The following is a 23,602-nucleotide window of genomic DNA, read 5'->3' as shown; positions in this document are numbered from 1 at the left end:
CTAGGGATCGGGGTACTGACCCTCGAAGATACCACAGGAGGGTAACCCAGCTCTTCGAGGATGCGTTTACCTGCCTCTGTGGTGGTCAGGCGAGCGAGTTGCGCGCGTTCTTGGGCTTCGGCAATCTCCTCGGCGGTGTTGTGTACCCCCAGCTTGAGGAGATCTTCAGTATGGTTCCTAATGGGTAGCCCGAGAGCCCTTTTCACTACTTTGCGGATGAGAGCATTGAGCTTGTCTCGCTCCGCTCTGAGCCAGTTGTGCATAGAAATCGTGTACGTGAAGTGGCATAATACGAAGGCGTTGATAATAATGTACTACAATGCCTACGTCAGGGCGGATATAGTGGGCTCGGCAGCTTGCAGTGTGACGTACATGACATATGAGTAAACAATGCCTACATTATGTACGTCACACTGCAAGCTGCCGAGCCCACTATATCCGCCCTGACGTTGCTGCAGTTCTGCCAAGCAGTCGCACGGGTTCTTATTCAAACTTTTTCAAGCCGAGAGTGGCGCGCAGATGGGCAGATATACATGGAATAAGAAAGTGTGCAAGGCAAGACGCTTCCGCACACCAAATTACAAAAGCTCCCGCTCAAAAGAGGTGCGTGAATTGTGCCAAATCAAAGCTTGAAAACTGCACATTTATCCGCTGCAACATTTCCAATGTTTACTTGTGTTTCTTTACCACAAGAAATTTTTTCATGGAGTTTCTCGGTGGAAGCAGCTAAGATGCGCACTTAACGGGAGGTTACTAGGGGCACATATACTAAATTTTTGAAAAGTGTAAAGGCATACGCGGAAGCGTCTACAATGCTTTTGCGCAGCGATTCACGTGCAATTACCACAGCCCAGAGGAAATTACGGCGACGCGACGCGCAGAAGTGAAATTCTACGCTGGAATGATGAGCGGCAACGCAGCCAGCTGTGGAAGAAGACGACGACGAACGCGGGAGCAGTGGCACGAGCGCGTGCCGAACACGAGCCACACGAGCACGAGCGCAACCTGAGGGGCACCAACGAGCCAGCTGCGGACGACGACGACGCTTTCTGTGGTCGGGCGACTAACAGACGCTTTTTCGTTTCGCCTAGCCATATAAATCTTCGCTTTAAAATACCGCAAACGGAGTGACGTTCACAAAGAATGCTAATCTCATTAAAAGAAGAAAAAATAATGCGTTGAAACCATGGTCTCCGAGATCCTCGCGCGCTGCCCCGTCGCACGGAAGAGATGAAGGTTTGTCTCGGTGTTATGAACTTTGTCAACGCCTGATAAAAACTGAATGATTGCACGTCGTTTCTGAGCTGTTTTGCTACCACCAGTAGTACGCGGCTGTATCTTCAATTATGAACCCCACTTTTGGATGCTACAGAACTTTGTGGACCATCGCTTTCAGGGTGCGTTGTGGATTTAAAAAGCGCTGTGCTACAATCCAACACCTAAACGAAATTATTATTTACAGCCACTGGCAGTTATTACCCTTACACGCTATATGAAAACCGTTTATTTGGCCTGTGCGTAATCTTTGACACTTTGGTCATTTACTCTGTATTTAGCTGTGGTACCAGAAGGCGTGTTCGCACTTTGCGCATGTCGGCTGGATCTGCCAACATGGCAGACGATGCTGAACGAAAACATAAAGTTGCTGCCGGTTTAAAAAAGGTGAGATTACTTGTTTGCGTTTGGCAGTATCTAGTTAACGCTTTTGTAGGGCGCGATATAAAATGTTCCAAGTTTTTTTTTGAAGTTAACTGCTGTGAACGTGGCGGTATTTAGCCTTTATGAACTACTGTCATTGTAGTGCGTTTCCCGACATCTGCTGGTTTGTGAATGATCTTGCTTCCGAGTTAAATTTATTGTAATTTTTGTCCTTTTATTAGTTTCATATTCTAAGACGGAATTGTTTAGAGGTATTGAAGCTGATTAAGCTCTTCGATATCTCCATGTCGAGATTGAAGCCCTTTTAAAAACATTGGCTGTTACGTGTCAAGCATTTTGCGGCGAATATGCTTTTTTGGTTTACGGCAATTGGTTCCGTGTACAAAACTAAAATACGGCCCTGACGTCACGTGTACCTTACAGCTGAAGCAGTTTCAGCAGCGTTCTGTGAAAAAAACTACGAAACGGAGATCTTCTGACACGCTGTCGCCTCAGACTGTACGGGTATGTCGAATGCTCAAGTTTTTCGGAGATATCAATTTTGTTGTACAGGTGTTTTACTGTTATATGTTTAAGCCTCAGTGCACCATTTCTTTATTCAGGACGACCAAGCAAGCGCTCAGCAACTTGATGAGCAAAGGTCAGCGGTCTTTCATTTTCTAGCATTATAAGCTGTCGCGTACGTATGTACGCTTTGCATATTTGACTAGTTATGCCTGTTATCATTCCCCTCAAAATTGCCCCTCTATCCTTGTGCTTAGTGCAGAAACTTCGTACAAAACGGATGGTCTGTTTTGTTCCAAGTTTCTGCGCTAAGCACTAGAAAAGATTTACCAACAAGGCCGAAACTCGAACCTTGCGAAGTTGTCGTTTCTTGTACTAGTCAACGATTTAAATCAGCTCAGCTCATCATAAACTTTAAGGCGTTACTTGCAACAATTCAATAAATTATTTCTAAATTATTTCTCTGTGTTCTGTATGGTGTCTGCATTGAAATTGACAAGAGAACAAAAGGTGCCAGATGGATAAAGAAAATAAAACATGGAAGATGTTTATGGTGATATTATAAGGCAGTGGCTATTCTCCCGGCAGCCGGCAGAATTTCTGCAACGAATTTCTGCCTGCACTCACCTCCTATTGGCTCTCGGAAGGATAGCGTAGGTTAGGTTAGATTAGGTGAGATTAGTTTAGGTTATGTTAGGTTAGGACAGATTAGGTTTAGAAACAAACTGTCACTACATTTTATGCTGTCATAGAAACACGAAGTCCCTTTACTCAATGTCGTCTTGTTGGCTCTATCCTTGCTGTGTTTCTGTGTTGCTCACAGCAGTATTTATTTTTTGAACAGAAACTACATTAAATAGAAAAAGGTTTAGCATTTCTGTTATATCATGAAGTTTGGTTACAGTTTGTGTCTCAATGTACCGTAATATCACCAATAAGCCCTTTTCATGTTTTCTTTGTCAATCTACATAACCAGACCCTCCCCCCCCCCCCCCCCCCCACACACACACACACACACAATTTCAGGACAGACCATGCACCAAATAGTCCAGCAAAAGGTTCTACTTTAGTTTGTTGCACTTAACAGGTACAGGAGAGATTGGAAATATTGGTGAGATTACTTGTTTGCGTTTGGCAGTATTTATTTAACGCTTTTGTAAGATGCGATATACAATGTTCCAAGTTTTTCTGAAGTTAACTGCTGTGAATGTGGCGATGTTTAGCCTTTATGAACTACTGTCACTGTAGTGTGTTTCCCGAATCGGGAGAGATTGGAAATATTGAAGAAGGCTGAAAAGGGGCTTGGATAAAACAACGTTAATACGTTGTTTTATCCATATATTTGTGTGCCAATATCCATATATATTGTGTCACCATATATTTGTGTGCAATATATTACAGTGACTGAAATGTTCTATGCTTCTGAAAATATTATCGACATTACATTGTTGAACAGTACCACCATAGCGCCTAGCTGCAGCTGTCTGGCTGTTGTTGCTGAAGATGTCATTGAGTGGTTTGTATATAAGCAACATCATTTGTTCGTACATCTACATTTCCACATTGCTAGGAACACTGTCAGTTGCATACTTCGATACATCTGTTGCCATGCCATGCGACATCTCGTGAATACTGACTGCCCCTGTTTTGAGGGCTGTATGCTGCTCAAAAAAGCAGTGAGACAAAGATGTACACACAATTTATTAAGAAACACAACTTATGCATACAACTCTGTGACATGAGCACTCGGAAACATGAGTGCAGTAAAACAACATATACCACAATGAAAAAAAAAAAAAAAAAGTTACCAAACACACACGACAGCCAAACTAAATGCATGCACAAGCTACTTCAAAGACAAAGTAACTGTAAAAAAAGTTATTAACCAGCATCCAGAAATGTTTTTTTAAATCTAAGAATCATGCTAGTAGACTACTGATGCAGAACATTTGTCCTTAAATAGGGGATACCTCATCCGTCATTTACCTCTTTGCTTCATAAACTACTATTGTGATAGTCATAGTGGCCTGTTCAAACTGATGTCTATGGCCATGTAGTGGTCTCTGTCTTGTGACTATTGCCTCTTGTAGCTCTTAGAAGCCTCCCTAAGGCACACTTCAAGGTAACAACCAGGCTTTCCTACATGTGTAGCAGCACATATGCACTTGTGGTGCAATGTTTGTTCAAGTCAGGTGACTGCAGAACCGAGATCAAGCTAGCACAAACACTGTCAGCAAAAAAAAAAAAAAAAGAAAGACACCTGCAACCCTTGTCATGACATTTGAAAGGTGTTTTATGAAAATATTGGTCAAGAGCTGAACAATCATTTCCTTTGCAGTGTTTTATTACAACTAAGGTGCATTGCGGCCTTGTCATTGCAGAGCTTTTACTATGTCCCCTAGGGCCATTTCCTTTGCTTAAGAGCTACTTGTAATTTATCCAGTTTAGCAGCATATTTTGTTGTTGCAGTTCTGCCATGTCGCAGTCTGCAATGTCGCAGTCTTCAATGCCCAAGGAAGCTCTGTCAGTGACATCACAGTCTTGTCAAGACCTTTCACAATTGAGGGATGATGTTCAGCCAAGCCAGAGGTACCTGCGAACTTTTAAAATTCTATGGAAATAATTTTTTTTTTTTGCTATCATGCAGAGTGACTCTTTACAGTAGATAATTTTGAAGTGATTAGCACGTTTGTATAATTATAACAGGATAGATTTTTTGAAATCACCAGCATGGGAGAAGTCACCTTCTGTTATATCCGGAACAATGAAATAAATACAATGCAAAGTTTTATCTCTCCATTTTCACTCTTTATACTTGGCATGCTCATCTACTAGATGAGTTGGTGGTGGAAAAAAGCCACTCTCTCGATGCTGTAGAAACCACACAGATGTGCATGTGTGTGCATGGGATAGAACTTTTGTCTGCAAGGAAATGAGGGAGGAACAAAGGGCAGTGGATATGACAGGAATCAGTAGCGCACCCAGGATCTCTGCCAGGGGGGGGGTTGACAGTTTGCCAATACCACTAATTGGCAATACCGCCAATACCACCTAAACAGCACTAATTTCGATTTCTTCATGGGAAATTGTCAAAAAAACGCGCTTTTTGCGAGTGTGCAGACGGTTGCGCGTCTTACATCTTAGTTGTAGTACTCAAATGCGTAAGGAAAGAAAAGGGGTGAAACAAAAGGGGGGGGGGTTACAACCCCCGAATCCCCCCCCCCCCCCCCCCCCCCCGTCGGTGCGCCACTGACAGGAATCATGGGTGACAGGTGACAAGGGACCAGTCACTGACTGGTCCCTTGCTCGTTGTGGTGATGCATGCCAACATGTCCGGGAATATTGACATTGCCTTTTAGGGCTATCAAACTTCACCACAATGCACCAGCATAGCTCAATGGGCAGCATTTTCAAAAACTGATATTTTAAGAGGTAGCCTGAATTTCATCATCTTTCAGTTAGCAATGTCAAGGTACGTCATTTCATTAACGTGCATATTTATGACACTTAGTTGTAATGTTTTTGTTGCGTTATAGCAGTGTTCTGGTGAGGATTAAAACACTGCTATAATGTAGCAGGAAAGTTACTGATAAGTGCCGTAAATATGCATGTTATTAGAAAGGTGCATCCTCTCGATGTTGCTAAATGAGAGTTGTTGATATTTGGGGGGCCTTTTGAAATATCATTTGTAAAAATACTGCCCATTGAGTCACGCTGGCACATTGTTGTGAAGTTCGACAAATGGCTGCAAGGGCAGTGTCCGAAATTTCTAGGTATGTGTGCCCTACTGTCTGCAACTTGGCTGTTTGGGGCAAATGTGGTTAGGTTGAAGTGTTTCAGCATAGTGCAATAGTAAGTTTGTTACTGTGGCACATGCCTGCGCACGGGTGCACATTGTGGTAATGGATCATGCTTCACACTTTACTAAAGCATTTTACTTTAGGCCTATGGTAATGGTCTCCGTTATAATTGTTTGATTTCCTGGGTCACCAAAAGTCCCCTCTGCTGTTAAATTTATGATCACATTGTGTTCTTGAATATACAGTATTGCAAGACAAGTATTTGAATAAAAAATTGATGCAAGCAGAGCTGATAATATTTGTTAAGTAGAAGGGTGTTTCAAAATGCTAAGGCAAATTTCATGTACTGAGAAATACCCTTTTATCATGTAGACATATAACAATGTTTCATATTTGCTCATAATCGAGCTCTTTTCCTCCAACTTCTCTCTCTGGTGCTCAAAGTATTTGTCATGAAATTATTTCTTGTTGACCTAGTTGGTGAAACATTAGTACATATGGATGACAAGTGGGGATAAGCATATACGCAGAAATAAGAACAGACGTCCGCGATTGCCAACTATTTTACTAGGCTCTGAATGTGTCCCATGTACAGTTTATAATACAAGGCCATGCACAGATCTGCAATACCTAATTAATAATGACGAACATTTTTCCCTTTTATGTCTCAAGTTCTGACAAGGCACTTCCAGAACAAGAGAATGTGTAATTGAAGCACATTTTTCTGTTTTTCCAAGTTTTTTCTTTTACTGCCAGTGCACATTCTTGTGCCTCATTGTTCACACAGCAGCCAATCTATCCTAAGTGGGACTTCCAACACCTGTCTGGTAAACAAAGTACCATTATTGCATCTGTCATTCATGCAGTAACATTGTAAAAAAGTTATTTTTGTTGTGCTTAAGAAAGGATTACTTTTTTTGGTGTCCCCATCACTCGCAAGTCTTTGCCCCCTAGATGTTTGGCCATTGGTAAACATTGATCTGCATTTACATGCTTATGTCTCAGCAGTGCAGGCTTTTGTGCGCTAATGCATGATCTCTCTGTAAATTGCACAAACTTCTAAAAAATTAAATGTCTCTTTGCTGATTCACGTTGGAGCCAAATGATGCCGTACGTTTGACTTATGTGGACCCATAGGGGAACTGTTCTTAAGCTGTGGTTGGTGTCACATGCAGTTTAATATCTTTGTGTCTGTTACTTGCCTGCATCACCTAGAATAAATCGGAGGTATGTATGTATGAATGAATGAAAACGTTTTTAATATTATAAGGTGCCGTTAGGGTAGAAAGCCTTCAGTCCAAGCCTCCACTGGTGAACTTTTCCAGACACTTCTGAATGTAGTTCACTGGGTAGCATTGGTCATACTGTGTCATGGCGATAATGAGCCAGTCCAGTGTAGGGGGAATTGAAGGCTAGTACATACCCATAGTATGGTGGTGTTGGTCTGCATTATCCTTTGCATGAGGGGCAGTCAGGGTGAGGCACTGATTGTCCTCTAATGCAGTACTGGCAGATGGGACTTGGCAGTGTATTACTAGTTTGTGCCCTTCGTAAGAGCGTGGCATGCTGTCTGATTAAGGTTGGATGTGGGCATAAAAATTTGGTGTGATCGGAGCGGTACGTGCTCAGGGTTAGTTAGGCGCAGTGGGGCTGTCGGAATAATCTGAGGACCAAGGATGCTGGGAGACCTGAGTAACTCTTCTCAAGCCAGCGTTCATTGCCCAGCATTCCTGCATGTCCTGGGATTCATATGATTACAATTTTTTCGTAAAATGCCCATTTGTAAGAGCTTTTTCACGATTGTTGCATTGACAGGAATAATTTTACAGACATGTATTTTTTCTTCATTAGTGCCTTGAGAGTAAAACATCTTTCTGAAAAATAGATACAGTCTGACTGATTTTTCATATATTTTTTTGGCCAGTAAATTACATGGACCGACTCGCACAGCAGCAACACCAACTTATGGAACCAATGTTAAGTGACAACCGAAATTTCAGCCACTGTGAAGTGAATATTTCATGAGTATCCGAGGTGTGTTTAAAAAGAAACCAAACTTTTGCTATAACACCTTTACTGCTTATGGTACAACATTTTAAGTGCTGTCCCCTTCAAAGTAGTCCCCTCTACTGGCAATGCACTCTTCCCATCTTTTCTTCTATTTTTGGAAAGCCTCCTGGAACGCACTTTCTTGAATGGCGTGCAGGTCTCTTCTCGCAATGTCCCGGATCTCCTCTACAGTTTTGAAACAACGTCCTTTCAAGGTGGTTTTCAGCTGGGGCTAGGTCCGGAGAATATGGTGGGTGGGGCACAACAGGAGTATGGTGTTTCGCTAAGTAGCTGCGGACAAGGGGCGACGCGTGAGCCAGGGCATTGTCATGATGCAACATCCAAGCCTGATTTTCCCACAATTCAGGCCTCTTACTGCGCACAGAATCTCTCAAACGTGCTAGGATTCCCTGGTAAACTTCTTCGTTTACCGTCTGACCATGTGGCACAAATTCCTGATGGACAATGCCTTCGCAGTCAAAAAACACAACCAACATCACCTTCATTTTTGACCGACTCATGCGTGCTTTTTTTGGACAAGGAGAACCTTTGGCCACCCACTGTGATGACTGCACATTCGTTTCAACATTATAGCCATAAACCCATGTCTCATCGCCTGTTATGTTTTTAAGAAAGTTTTCGTCATTGGCAGCGGCGAGCAGTTCCTGGCTGATTTCAACACGGGTCTGCTTCTGTTCGTCAGTCAACAAACGCAGCACGAATTTTGCTCTGACATGACGCATCCCAAGTTTGTCACTCAAAATTTCATGACATGATCCTACGCTGATACCCACTTCGTCAGCGACTTCTCGAACAGTCAAACGACGATTTCCACGAATCACAGTTTGTACTCTCTCGATGTGGTCGACATATGTGGATGTAGAAGGTCGTCCAGGCTTTGGATCGTCACCGACCGACATTCTTCCGTCTTTAAAACGCTTGAACCAATCATAGCACTGCGTGCGACTCATACAGTCCTCCCCGTATGCTTGGCTAAACAACTGAAATGTCTCTGTGAAAGTTTTGCCAAGTTTGTAGCAGAACTTCACACACACACACACACGCTGTTCTTCCAATTCCTTCATTGTCACTTTGGCACCAATCCGAAGAACAGCTTGTTCATGTGCTCACTTCAGCGGCTATAGCTCGCCAACTGACGGTCAGAGTGAAACGCGGCACATGGCAGCTTGTTGTCTAAACCTGCCACTACATGTGCTCAGTAGCCTCAGCGCGCTCCCTCTGCCGGTTGGCGCGCTATTTCAAAAGTTCGGTTTCTTTTTGAACACACCTCATACTTCATAAACATTTGTGGTACAGGTCATTCTAGCTGTGAATGTTGGAGCATAGTGCCGGTTTACAGTGTCTCTACAATTCAAAGCCTGCTAATCTTTGAAGGGACACTAAATAGAAAAGTAAGTTGAGCTGTATTAATAAATTACTCTTATACAATGCCAAAAAAACTACTCTTGCGTTGAGACGTGTCCTCATTAGCTAGAAAAGACGCAAAAATAAAGTTGGGTGGCACCGCTGTCTTGGAAGTTCCCAAAGCAGCTCATCATGATGTCATGGATTTTGCTGGCATCTGTTTGCACATAGTTAATTTTTTATCAGTGAAGATGGACCACATTCTAAATGAGCCAGAGACAAAATTTAGCAAGTTTCAAGAACATTTGTCGAGTACGAAAATATACTTGAAAATCATGGCATCGTACTGATGTATCAGCCCTGAGGTTCTGGCTCAAAATTATAAAACTGGAACTTCTCTCTTCTCATACTCAACCTATTACTGAAAAATAACAAAAGTAGAGTTTAGAGAGAAAAATTTATCAGTCTGGACTGATTTAATATTTCTCTTTAGTGTCCCATTAATAAAGTCATCGTCTTGATAATGAAACAATTTTTAGTATTTTTCACCAACTTTTAGTATTTCTTAGTGATTACTGTAGTATTTTTCAAGTTCTAAAGGTTGGCAGGTCTATAATGTTTCCAGCAACATTAACATTTTTTTTTTTTTCATAGCATTGCTGCACCCAGACGTGTACTTCTGCTTTATTCTGAGTGAAAGAGGGCGAGTAATGCATCAAAACATGGTATTAAGCTGCACATGCCACGTATCACAGTTTGGGAACTGCTGATTGAAATGTTTGGTGGCCCTATCCACAGGAAGAATAAAGCTAGGGCAGTATTGTACTGTTTGCTACCTGCCGTGGTTGCTTAGTGGCTATGGTGTTGGGCTGCTAAGCACGAGGTCGTGGAATCGAATCCCGGCCACGGCGGCGGCGTTTCGATGGGGGCGAAATGCAAAAACACCCGTGTATTTAGGTGCACATTAAAGAACCCCAGGTGGTCAAAATTTTCCGTAGTGCCCCACTTTGGCGTGCCTCATAATCAGATCGTGGTTTTGGCACGTAAAACCCCATAATTTTTACTGTTTGCTACTGAGAACAGGGATTAGAAAAAGCAATGAAATAGGCTCCTATCAAACTTATTCTTGGTCTCTTTGCTGCTCTAATCGAGAAGGCCTGTTATTAGCTTTATGTAGGATCATAGCCATGCATGTGTTTCATTCTGCCAGGTCTGCTGCACATGCCTTAGTCTTTATGCTAGCAGAGAGCTCTTTTTGTTAAAGCTGGGTCTGTGCTCTTCACAGGGTGCTGTCGTCTACGGAAAGCCTTCGTCAGATCACTCTGCAGTTGAATGGCCTTATGGCAGATACTAATGCTGCACTGAATGGCGAGATGGCAACACTTGCAGACTCACCATCTGGAGTAATGCGGGGTGCAGATGAACTTCTGCGAAGGAACCAAGAGTTGGCTACAACACTTGAAGCATTGCAGCAGGATAGGGATCAACTTGAATTTCAGCTGCAGGAGTTAGTGAGTTCAATTTTTTTTTCTTTCTTAAACTCACAGGTGGTTAAACTCACCGTCATGTTAACATGCATAAAAATATGATTCTTTGTAATATAGGGTACAACAATACACTAAGGCAGTAGTAGTAGTGAACTTCTTGCAGAGCTCAAGAAAAATAAGATGCGATTTAGAGGTGCTGGTGAGCATAACTTGAAATTATATCCTTTTTTGCACTATGTGCAAACAACAAAACTTTGATTGTAAAGTTCAACCTTAACCTTCTTAATTGTTTTCTTTTTGTTAATTTTTAGTTCCAAGTGCAAGTGTTATGTTGCTCATGTCTTACGTAGCTAGGCTTTTGATATATGCATGGATAGAGGTCCTGCAATTATGCATGTAACTCAAGTGCCTTCACAGGCTTCCAAGTCATGTGATCCAAGGGAATTGCTTTGTGACTCTGTAAAAATTGGGAGTTGCATCTGCTTGTGCACAACTGTTGTACTAGTATGCTCATTCATGAGCACACCATGCCTCCCTTTTCAATTCAAATTCCTCCGCACCCGTCCTTTTTTCTCAGCGACTACCAAATGTTTTCACTAAAAAGAGTTTTTAAGTTTTTAGCGAGTGTAGGCTTCCTACGTGCAATTTCTTATTACTATTGAACTCAGCCTTGTCTCATTCCCGAGGAAATGGCTGAGATTTTTTATCTCACATGTCAGGCGCTCCACACTCCTTTCCCTGACAAGGACTGTTGCTGAGGCTGCGTGACCTTGTAAATGTCATATACTTTGCCCATAATCATTAAATGTTATCATTACTCAATTATTTTAGGCCCTATACACCACTGTTTCTTATCCTTCTCTTTTACTGCTTACTAACCTGACTCGACCATCAACCTTGTGTTTGGCGCTCTTTGGCCACAGTTGCCCTTGCGCCATAAAAATCTACCACTAACTAACCATGCCTCCTTTTCTTTGATCTTGTGTCCTTTGATCTCCAAACATTGTTCTGTTTACCTTTAATGTGTGTATAGTTCATAATTATTTGTTGGAAGTGCTGAAGGATACCCCTGTGATCCAGCTAACAACATACTGCCACAACTTAAGCTCTGACATTAGTGGCAGTAGCCTGTATGTGGCTTGTTACATGCTCTGAAGGGTTGCTGCAAATAGGCCCACTCCACAACAAGTGCAGCACATATTTCAGCTGCTAACCTGTGCTCATAATTAAACTCTTTTAACCAATACAGTGAAACTGTTTTGTTTCGTGGGCTCTTTAAATTTTACATTTTGAAAATTTGCAAAATATAAGGAAATGTTAACTTTTTAGCCAAGAATATTACTACCCAGGTAGGGAAAACCACTAAGTTTCTGGATGTGAATATACGTGACATGCCTGTGTGGCAAATTACTGTAGTTACCTGATTCTAACATGTGCTATGTTTTTATTGGTTCAGTGTAAGGAAATAATGTGCACCCACTCTAACGTGTGCACAATTTTATAGCAGGAATGAAATCACGCCTCCAGTTTTCACGATCAGAAAAACTGAATACTAGTAACTCGAAAGGGTCTGAAGGCGATTGGTATGCATTCATGGTGCAAAAAACAGCGCTAAAAACGTGGACAGAAGGAAGAACACAGGACTTCTTCCTCCTGTGTTCTTCCTTCTGTCCCTGTTTTTAGCGCTGCTTTTTACACCATGAATACTAGTGCGAAAGTTACCTTCACAGAATGGTTATTTATTCACAATGACCTTTGCCATCACTCTGACAGCTTTTGTCGCTGTTGACGGACCACATGGCCTTGATGCATTTTATATTTCACATTTCTTGAACGACTCTACATCAGTCACGAATAGGATGGTGGCTTTTGCCTCAACTAACCGCTTTACCGTTTCGTTCAGTGACATGCGCATGTCTCATACCTGCCAAAATGGTTTTGCATTTCCTGTTAAGTTTATTAATGTGAGCTGGTTTTACAATTTTACGAATGTTTCGTCAAGCTTTATGAAATAAATTCTGTGAGAAAGTTTAGCTCATTGGTCTCCGACTACACCCTTTGAAGTTTTATTGTGAAAGGACAACAGAGGGCTACCTGCTTTGAGCAGTTTATTCAGACAAGTTCCTGAAGCAGGTAAAATTGGCAACAGCAGAGTTGCTGAAAAAGTCACTATGATCTAAAAACAGTCTGTTGCTTATCACTTTGCGCTGTTCCAAGTTTGCTGCTGCTTGTGGGTTGCGTCTAAAGGTAAATCATTGTTAATAAAGTGTCTTTGTATTCCACAAAATGTGTGCGATCAGGACACAAATGTAGGACACGGATTTGAAACTCCACCGGGACATCCTAGTACTAGCCCGATAAGTTAGCAACTCCTTGTTATAATTCTGTCACTTGTACTCAACCACTGAAAATGAAAAGGTAATTGCTTTGCGTTATAATAGGGAAAAATGCTACTTGTCTACGGTGCCCTTGACAGTGTCGTGGTGGGTGGTCAAAAGGTTGTTTTCACTCGACTCTGCGCTCTCATGTTTTGGTAGTTTCTGTATTGCGTACTACTGTGCTTGTCTTCCTGACTCGCGAAGCTCATAATAAAGAAACAACTATATGCACGCAATGTTCAAGTGACTAGTTACTCGTTAGACTAAGCCTGTCGTACTGTTGTCTCGCTGCGAGACAACTATATACATGGCCGCGACATCGAGAAAAAAAGAAAAGTGGCAGTTTTTGTTGTTTTCTGAATCATTACAATTGTACGCCAATAAAGAAATCTGGGCATGAGGCCATTGTCTTAACCAGAGGGTACTAGATCTAGTATGTGCCGTCTATCCAGTTTAAATGCATTCCCTGCCATCAGTGGTAAATGATGTGGCGCAATCTGACGGCTAGAAATCAAAACACTTTTGTGACTTCATTGCCTCCGAGACTGTGGTGCATGCAATCTCCAATGCATGGCACTTAGTGTGAGAAGGGACAAAGCGAAGGCTGTTTTTACCATTTATTTCTTGCTGTCTGGAGGAGAGCAAGTAGCAAGAGTGAATTCGGATCAAGGTAGCCACACTGGTTGCTGTCATGTTACGCAATCATATGGCAATGGGTGGTACGCCGCATGGACTTCAAGGCAACAAGCAAAATTTCTGCAAGAAGCAAAAATTTCTGTATTCATATGATGTCTTGAGATGCTGTCGGCTGTGTCTTCGCTTGGCCTCTGGTCGTGATTTTGTGTTCTATAAAAACAAAAACATAGTCGGTTATTGGGTGCAGTTTTACTCACCAACAACAGTAAAGGGTGGTACTAATGGAGTATGCAGTGTCACAACTCCTTGGTTGTGGGCGGGCGATTTGAATTGTGCTAGGGGAATACGTACCCTTCAGACGAGATTTCCTCTTTAAATGTTTTCTTGGCACAAAACATGCAGTGCGTGGCTTATGGAATAGTATAGTAACACTCAACGGCAACATAGCATTTGCCTTTAGTGTCCCTTTAAGTCCTGTTCCAGTCCTGATGTGGACGGAAAATAAGATAGCTTGGAGAAGACATCATCAAAGTCTTGAATAATTACTTTGTGTCATTTGTTCCCAAGACCACAGAGTACTATGACGGGGTGCTGTGGGATGGAGTGGAGTCAAGCAAGCGCTGTTAACCTGTCATAGTGTCAAAGGCCTGTAGATGTGGCTGAGGTGTTAAATGTTAAGCATGGGTGCTGTCTAAGCAAGCGACACCTCCTTGGGAAAGTACAGGTTTCGGAAAGCGATGTGCATGAGTTGTCAAACTGCAGAGGTGTTATTGCTTATAATAATGCATGTTTAGTAGCACCATGAATTGAAATAACATGCACTTTTCAGTTTACCTTGGTATTGAGAACTGGGCACTTGCTAAGCACGAGGTTGCGGGATCGAATCCCGGCCGTGGCGGCCGCATTTTGATGGGGGCGAAATGCAAGAAATCCCGTGTCTCGTGTATTGGGGCACGTTAAAGATCCCCTGGTGGTCAAAATTATTCTGGAGTTGCCCACTATGCGTGGCTCATAATCAAATCATGGTTTTGGCGCGTAAAACCCCAGAAATCATTAGAAAACTGGGCCATTGGAGGCAAAACATGTTCAGGCGTGTTCGTGTTCAATCATGCAGACTGATGCAGAGATGAAACTGCTGTTAAATGTCAAGTTAGGGAGCTTTGCATTCTAGAATGAATTGGAACACACCCTTTGACTGTATAGTGTACTGTACCATGACATACATAACTCCACAAATATGTGCCGTTGTCATCTTGTGATAATAATGCTGATGACACTGGATCTGACAACATGTTGCCAAGAATGTGAGCATGGTTTTAGTTTTGTATCCAGTTGTAATGCAACGTCCAGACAGTTTTTCTTATCCTGGCCCAATTTCCTGGTAATTACTTGGCATGTTTGAATTCGGCTTATGTCATATTTTGACCATGAAATTTTGTTGTTTTACAGTAGCCCAACAAAATAGCCATGGTAGCACAGATATAAGAAATGAAACAGCTTAAAGATGTTTTTTTTTTTGCAGTTTGATACTCATTTCATGCTAATGGTGTATAATAAAGGGGAACAAGAGTAAAAACAGAGTAGCACCTGGAGGTGGCCCATTTCTTGTGGTTCACACAGAAAGCAAAACTGGCTCGGCAGCAGCGCGAGTTTGACCGTGAACGGGAGGAAATGGAGGAGCAGAGCCGGCGCGAGCAGAGTGCCCTGAATGATCAGCTTCAGGTGCATATACAGACCATTGGCATTCTGGTGGCTGAAAAGACCGAACTTCAGTCAGCACTTTCTCAGAGCCAGCAAACAGCCAAGCAAAAAGCAGGTGAGTGTCTTAGCACAAGTAACTTGCTTTTAGTAGTCCTGTTAAATCTACACTCATTTGACTGTGACAGCATGCTCAGCTAAGCTTTTGGAAAAGCAATATCACAGCTAAAAATATGGTAGATTTTTTTTTTTTTTGCACATAAAAGTTTGTGTTCATGACTGCATTGTAAATATGGTGCACACATTAACTTGAAGTGCCCTGCAGTTCCTCAGGAAAAGCATGAACAAAATTGCTCTGAAATTGGCTTACTTCTGGGAGGCTTGCTGTCGGGAAAAAGCAGTGGACACCTAATTGCACTTCATCAATACTGTTCCTAAAGGAGCAGTCAAAATAAGATCATAAGCACTAATCCTAACAGGGCGTTGAACTGAAAGTAATGAACAGTATATACATAAGCTTACTAAGAAGGGATCCTAAGAAAATTTTGGTTACATTGAATGAACAAAAATACAAGAGGATTGCATAGAGCATGTGATCTTAAAGGGCCCCTAAACCACCCAGAGGTCGAAATTTAGTTGTGGTGTTGCAGTTGTGCACGAGTGTACAACGAACACGTAGCCGCAAGAATTTTTCGAAATGGTGCCCTAATAGCGGAGTTACACGCGTTTGATGATCGAAAAACGGCCCTCGCTCGTTTCGCTCTTTCCTTCGCTACTCTCCTCGTCGGCTGGTCTCCCCTCCTCGCCGAGTGCTGCTCGAAATGACACGTGACATACGTCATCGCCAACGCGCTTCTCAAAACACTGCCTACTTCCGGTTAAGGCACGTACACGCTAGCCATGCTAGCGCCACATATACGGACGACGATATGGCCTCCAGTCTGCCACGCGAGAGGTGTCCAAAGTAGACGACAGTTCGGCCGGCGCCCCGCCCGCTGCACGATCAAGGGGCACGACCGCGAAGCTGCGCGCCTCTGCCACCGGCAACGAAAACATCGGCTGCAGCTGATTGCACGGCTACCGACGGGAGACGACCGGCTCGGCTGTGCTCTCATCGCAGCCGACGGTGCCGCTAATATCAGCGTATTTTTCTTCTGTGTGTACAATTATTGCGAAGAGCGATAACAACGATAATAAAATATTGCGGCTTGTGAGCATCGGTAATTCATTTCGAAGCGCCGTCCGCTTTAGCTTTGAAGGGAACCGGAAAAGGCCTAGCGACGATATCGGCGCCGTCGAGCGATCAGCGGCGGTGAGGCTGCCGCACAAATGAGTCCCGGTCTCATCCTCTCTACGTACGCAAGGAAATCTCGCCGCTCGCGAGCAAAACCACTGTCGAACGGCACACCGCGAATGGCAAACGGCGTGTGGCGAGTTAGCGTGCCGGTAACGTGGACGTGAACTCGGCGCTTCTCGGCTACCCGCTGTTGCTGCGGTGCCGACGCGTGTTATGCGAAGCGTGCCGCTATAGACCCTGTGTTGCGCGCACGTTTGGAAAGGCCAACACTGTCGCACTCTGTTCGTGCAGCTAATGAGACCGCTAAGCATGACTGTGTTGGAACACGAGCGATTTGGCACTTGCGTTGCGGGCTGTAATTACCTATGCGCAAGCGCGCACAAGCGAGCAACACGGCGAGGACGAGCAGGGAGCGCGCGTACCTGCTAGCAGACAAACCGGAAGTCGTAGGTTCTTGTTCGACCAATGGACATCGTTTCCACCATTGACATCACCAGATTCCCCCTGCTGACATCATGACGACCGCTGGGGTGACCGGAAAGGCGAGGGGAGGAGGAAAGCATTGTTTTTTTGGTTTTGTGGCGCGCCCGCGGCGCGTAGCGCTGCAGCGTTTGGCATGGTTGATCGTGACGGCATTCTGAACTCGATGCGCGTTATTACTTGAAATGTTAAAAAAATATCTGAGGTGGTTTAGGGGCCCTTTAATCATTTTACAGAATATTGCAATGGTGGATGTTGTAGGGCGCTCTCAAATTCAAAGTAATGAGTGCATGGTCTCACTGGCACTGGCACCGGCACCAGTCTTCTTTACTAGTTGATGTGATGCAAGCTGCATTTTTACTGTATCACATGTCAACAGTGGTGTTTCATCACAATGTACAGGGCTTCCCAACACGAAAGGAAACGCCAAATTGGCATTGAAGCAAGGATTACTTTGTGTCGGTATTCAAACCTCACTGCCAATATTTGCTGGGGTTTTGTAGAAGAATGTGGCCCTGTGGTTGTTTTTAGATTTCGTCACAAAATATAGAACTTGAATGCAAATTATGGGTTGATATTCATATTGGTCCTGCCATTAGTGGTTGAATTAAGCTCAACCTGATGTATCGATCTGCTAACGGTTTATTTCTAGCAATTGAAAATAAATACAGTGTAGACCGCTTATAACGTAAGTCGCCGGAGTCGCGAATATCCGCACTATAACCAAAGCAACAATTTTCAGGGCCCGCACATATGCAAAACATGTGCACCGAGCCGCCACGCGTATGCGACAGCCGAGGAATGCGGCTAGAACGTTTGCATTCAATTTACAGTCGAATCTCGTTAATTCGAACCAAATCACGTGGCGGCACCTCCGACCGGCATTGCTCCGCCACCGCCATAGAGTAAAAGCTTAGGAGAGACCCCTCAATGTCACGTGTGAACAAAACCAAAAAGAAAAAGAAAAAAAAATGCGGCGGAAATTTCACCCTCTCTCAAATGGCAAGGTCGCCGCCGATTCTGCGTTGCGCCGGAATATGCGTGTACGTGCCGACGTCTCAGCCACGCTACCGTAGCCACGTGTAGAAAATTGCAGTGAACCCTTCTTTCTCCTTTATGCTTCCTCTACTTTCTAGTCACGTGTTAACCATGCACGCTGTGGCTACGGCGCAGTGGGAAGCCGCGGCGCTGTCCGAGGCCGGCCAACGAAACTGCCCACACCGGCAAACGCCTGCTTCCCGATAACGGCAGAAAACGAAACTTCGGGGAGCTGGCACCAGACCGTCTGTAGCGGCGGCGCCTGCACGGCGGCGGGCGTGCACGGTGACAGTCGAAAATGAGGGAGCTATGAGGGAGGGCGAGGGGAGCCACCGAAGCGGCGGAGTTGCCGAGGCGAAGTCCGCTTCCCTGCCACCCTCCCTCACATTCCACGGTCTCCGCGTGCGCCCTTCGCCGTGCCGTGCCGGCGCCGCCCGCTCCCTGAAGTTTCGTTTACTGCCGTTTTCGTGAAGCGAGTATTGTCCGGTGTTGGCAGTTTCGTGGCCCTCGCTCGCTATGCGCGCCGTGACATTTCACGACTCGCACTCAAGATTCTGGTTTCAGCCTCACTGGCTGTTCGTTCGCACCACGTGCCCTTCTCCTCCACTTCGTCTCTCTTTCTTCCTCGAGCACTCCTTGGGGCGCCCGTTTGAGGGAAGCATTCGCCCTCTCTGCTGACTTCCGTACTCCCAGGCAGCCACACTGTAACCGGTATTTCGTTTCCCGCAACTGCACTATAAGCGATACGTGTATACATGGAGTGCTATGGGAAAATTAACGGGAGTCTGACTATAAGCGGTTACGTTATAAGTGGTCTATACTGTATAGAGAAAATAAAAAAAGAGTATACCGTATAGACTCATGTAAGGGCCGCACTTTGTTTTTCACAATTTTGACGAGGTGTGGCCCTTGCACGGGAACGAACTTTTTGGTCAAAATGGTGCCGGCGCAGCCAGCGACTTGTGCACACCCCAGATCTGTGCACACCCTCGCTCTCACCATCCAGTAGCAGCATGCTGTTCGCCGATCTGAAAATTCGCCAATGCATGCGTGCGGCATCGGGGCACCGAACGCGATTGCTTCTCAGTTGGAAATGTTTTTTTCCAAATCTTGTGCTGCCAAGTTGGGAGTGCGGCCCTTACTCGGACGTGGCTTTTACACAAGTCTTTACGGCATACAACCTTTCCTGTGCTGACGCAAGTGAAGTTGTATACTAGTGGTACCTGGAGCTTCTGGCTTATGGCATGACTAGACTGCTACTCACAATTATTGAATGACCAATTTGGCTTGCAGATGTTCATGGCATTTATGCTCATTTTTTGTTGAAGCAAGATTTCATACTCTCTGCCGATCCAAGCATAGTGCAGGATGTAGAAGTGTTAGGTAAGGTTAAGAGCAGTGACCATAGGTTAGTGAGGTCTAGCGTTTCTCTCAATTTGAAGAGAGAGAGTGAAATTAGTCAAGAGGAAACAGGCCAACCTAGAGGCAGTAAGGGTAAAAGCAGACCAATTCAGGCTGGTGCTTGCAAACAAATATGCAGCTTTAGAAAAGGAAGATAAAGACAACATAGAGGTAATGAATGAAATCGTAACTAGGTTGATCTCAGAAGCAGCAATTGAAGTGGGAGGTAGGGCACCAAGGCAACCAGTAGGTAAGCTCTCCCAAGAAACAAAGGACCTAATAAAGAAACAACAGAAGATGAAAATGTCCAACTCAAGAGATCAGATAGAATTCGCTGAACTGTCAAAACTAATCAACAAGAAAAAAGTAAGGGATATTCGAAATTATAACGTGGGAAAGATTAAGGAAGCCGTAAAATATGGACGCAGCATTAAATCAGTAAGAAGAAAGCTTGGCATAGGACAAGGCAAGATGTATGCACTAAAAGATAAGCATGGTAATATCATCAGCAATTTTGATGACATAGTAAAAGCAGCGGAAGAATTCTATACCGACCTGTACAGTGCCCAAAACAGCCAAGCTACTTTCATTCAAAATAGTGATGAACCGGATACAGAGGCTCCTTCTATAACTAGCGCTGAAGTTAGAAGGGCCTTGAAAGACATGACAAGGGGGAAAGCTGCTGGAGAAGATGGAATAACAGTAGATTTAATCAAAGATAGAGGAGATATCATGCTTGAAAAGCTGGCGGCCCTTTATATGCAATGCCTCACAACTTCATGTGTACCAGAGAGCTGGAAGAATGCCAACATTATACTAATCCATAAGAAGGGATACATTAAAGAACTGAAGAATTATAGACCCATTAGCTTGCTTTCAGTATTGTATAAAATATTCACCAAGATAATTTCCAATAGAATCAGGGCAACACTTGACTTCAGCCAACCAAGAGAACACGCTGGCTTCAGGAAGGGATATTCTACGATGGATCATATCCATGTCATAAATCAGGTAATCGAGAAATCTGCAGAGTACAATCAACCTCTCTACATGGCTTTCATAGATTATGAAAAGGCATTTGATTCAGTAGAGATACCAGCAGTCATAGAGGCATTGCGTAATCAAGGAGTACAGGAGGCATACGTGAATATCTTAGCAAACATCTACAAGGATTCCACAGCTACCTTGGTTCTGCACAAGAAAAGTAGAAAGTTACCTATCAAGAAAGGGGTCAAGCAAAGAGACACAATCTCTCCAATGCTATTCACTGCATGCTTAGAAGTATTCAAGCTCTTAGACTGGGAAGGCTTAGGAGTGAGAATCAATGGCGAATATCTCGGCAACCTTCGGTTTGCAGATGACATTGTCCTATTCAGCAACAATGCAGACGAATTACAACAAATGATTGAGGACCTTAATCGAGAAAGTGTAAGAATTGGGTTGAAGATGAATATGCAGAAGACAAAGATAATGTTCAATAGCCTGGGAAGGGAACAAGAATTCAGGATCGCCAGTCAGCCTCTAGAGTCTGTAAAGGAGTACGTTTATCTAGGTCAATTACTCACAGGGGACCCTGATCACGAGAAAGAAATTTACAGAAGAATAAAATTGGGCTGGAGTGCATACGGCAGGCATTACCAAATCCTGACTGGGAGCTTACCACTGTCGTTAAAAAGAAAAGTGTACAATCATTGCATTCTACCGGTGCTAACATATGGGGCAGAAACTTGGAGGCTAACAAAGAAGCTCGAGAACAAGTTAAGGACCGCACAAAGAGCGATGGAACGAAAAGTCTTAGGACTAACGTTAAGGGACAGGAAGAGAGCGGTGTGGATCAGAGAACAAACGGGGATAGCCGATATTCTAGTTGACATTAAGTGGAAGAAATGGAGCTGGGCAGGCCACGTAATGCGTAGTATGGATAACCGGTGGACCATTAGGGTTACAGAATGGATACCAAGAGAAGGGAAGCGCAGTCGAGGTCGGCAGAAAACCAGATGGGATGATGAAGTTTGTCGGTTCTTGGTGTCTCACAGGAGACCAACCACCGCGGGTTCGAGCTTAGCGAGCCACAGGGCCGCGTCAGCCGTCGCCTCCAGCACCGCTTGCGCGCGAGCTCAGAGGCCGCAAGGGGCTACCGAGCGACGCACGCAAAAACACAGTAAGGCCCTGAGTTGACAGAAACCGTTTACTGAAACCGTCGGCACCAGCACTGCACAAACGCCCGCGCGGCGGGGAGCCAAAGGGGTCCCGCACCAGGGTGAAAATACAATAGACAGTTTTAGTTTAGCGTGGTTACCGGAATAGCGGGCGTACCGGAATAGCGGGATCGAAATGCGCATGCGCAGAACGCTAAACCACCCATACCGTTTACCGTGCGCACGCTATTTCTCAGAGTTAACGTTACCGTGTTAGCGTGTTTACGTAGTGTACGTAAAACATGGCGGCGGTCCCGGTCGCCCGCTTCTAACTGAATTTGGCGTTGTTTTTGTAGAATTCACTTCATTCGTAGCAACTGACTGCGCAAACGGCTTTTGCTTAGTCTCATGCCGCTTTGACGAGAGAGTGTTATGGCTAATCTTGAGGAATTTTCGAGATCGCTTCTGGTTTCGAACGCGCCTAAGCCTAGCGAGAGAAATTTTCATTGAGATGCGAGCGCCACCTGTCGGTAAAGTTGGGAGATAGGCGCGACGACGGCATATGGCCTCTGAGATCGGAACATTTCGGAGGCTATGGTAGACAGCTTGTACTGCTTGTCTGTTTCGCTGCAGATCGGCGAGCATGGCAAGTAAAAATACAACGCCCTCCTGGCTTCCATTGCACTGCCTCTCGCACTTTCCGGACGCACACACACATAGACTTAGGTGCCCTATGTATGCGAAATTCTAAGCGTAATGTAATGGCGTCCTGCACGTAAACTACGCTATCACGCTATACTAAAACCCTTTTTCTGCAAAGTTCGTTTGCGGAACGGTAACGCTATTTCCCTTAACCCCGCTATTACGCTAACGTTAAACTAAAACTGTCTAATAACAGGCGCCTATAGCACGTCGCGGCGAGAGCACAGGCTTAAGCTGGGACACGCCGCTAGGAAAAGTCCCGGCGGCTATGCTACTTGCTCTGGCGATAACCAATGGGTCAACTCGCGAGAGCACGGGCAATATCCTTCGGCTTAGGCTTTCGGCAAGTGCGGCTCGGCGAGGTACGACCTCGCGCAAGCACTAATGGCACCGCTCGTCGGCTTAGCGTCGGGAAAGGATCAGCACAAAGTACGCGCTCCCCGCACGGGCAAAGGCACCGTGCGCGAGCTCCAGTCCTAGTCACAAAGGTGTCGGCGGACGAGAGGAAAGCATGAACGTACCGTGCGCTGGTCCCGGAGAGAAGTCCACGCTTCGCCGCTAGCAGCCGACAACCGGCCGCATAGTGACGTCAGCGCCCCACCCTCACCACAAACCGCCGCGTGCGCAGCGCAACCGCAGGAACCGGTTAGGCGGCGCGGGCGGAGAAGGAGGCCAGCGGGGAACGATGGCGAGGGATGGCAGAGCAGTGAAGCCCGCGCAATCATGCCGGCGCAACCCTCAATCCCCACAAGTTCGGAAATTTGCAGGCGCAAGTTGGAATACGCTAGCACAAGACAGGGGTAATTGGAGATCGCAGGGAGAGGCCTTCGTCCTGCAGTTGACATAAAATATAAGCTGATGATGATGATTATGATGATGATGATGATGATGATGTTGAAGCAAATGCAGAGTGCATCAGGATGTCTTAGACAAATGGACAAAGCTAGCAAAAAACATTTCATAATAACAG

At 44.6% G+C, this 23,602-nt stretch overlaps 1 protein-coding gene across 1 annotated transcript in view; it reads left to right on the top strand.

Annotated features, from left to right (window-relative positions):
- The first annotated feature begins 1,482 nt into the window (after positions 1 to 1,482).
- The window catches only part of LOC119435939 (golgin subfamily A member 2), a 198,592-nt gene continuing 176,472 nt past the window's right edge, over positions 1,483 to 23,602 (top strand). Inside the window, exons 1-6 of the mRNA XM_037702641.2 lie at positions 1,483 to 1,662; positions 2,083 to 2,163; positions 2,262 to 2,299; positions 4,633 to 4,752; positions 10,663 to 10,888; positions 15,499 to 15,694. Of these exons, the coding sequence (XP_037558569.1) occupies positions 1,591 to 1,662; positions 2,083 to 2,163; positions 2,262 to 2,299; positions 4,633 to 4,752; positions 10,663 to 10,888; positions 15,499 to 15,694 (733 nt within the window). The 5' untranslated portion in view covers positions 1,483 to 1,590. The remainder of the gene's footprint in view (positions 1,663 to 2,082; positions 2,164 to 2,261; positions 2,300 to 4,632; positions 4,753 to 10,662; positions 10,889 to 15,498; positions 15,695 to 23,602) is intronic.

This window comes from Dermacentor silvarum, chromosome 1 (genome assembly GCF_013339745.2).
Source record: "Dermacentor silvarum isolate Dsil-2018 chromosome 1, BIME_Dsil_1.4, whole genome shotgun sequence".
NCBI classification, from domain to species: domain Eukaryota; kingdom Metazoa; phylum Arthropoda; class Arachnida; order Ixodida; family Ixodidae; genus Dermacentor; species Dermacentor silvarum.
The sequence above is the reverse complement of the archived record's forward strand: the minus strand, read 5'-3'. Positions and strand labels throughout refer to the sequence as shown.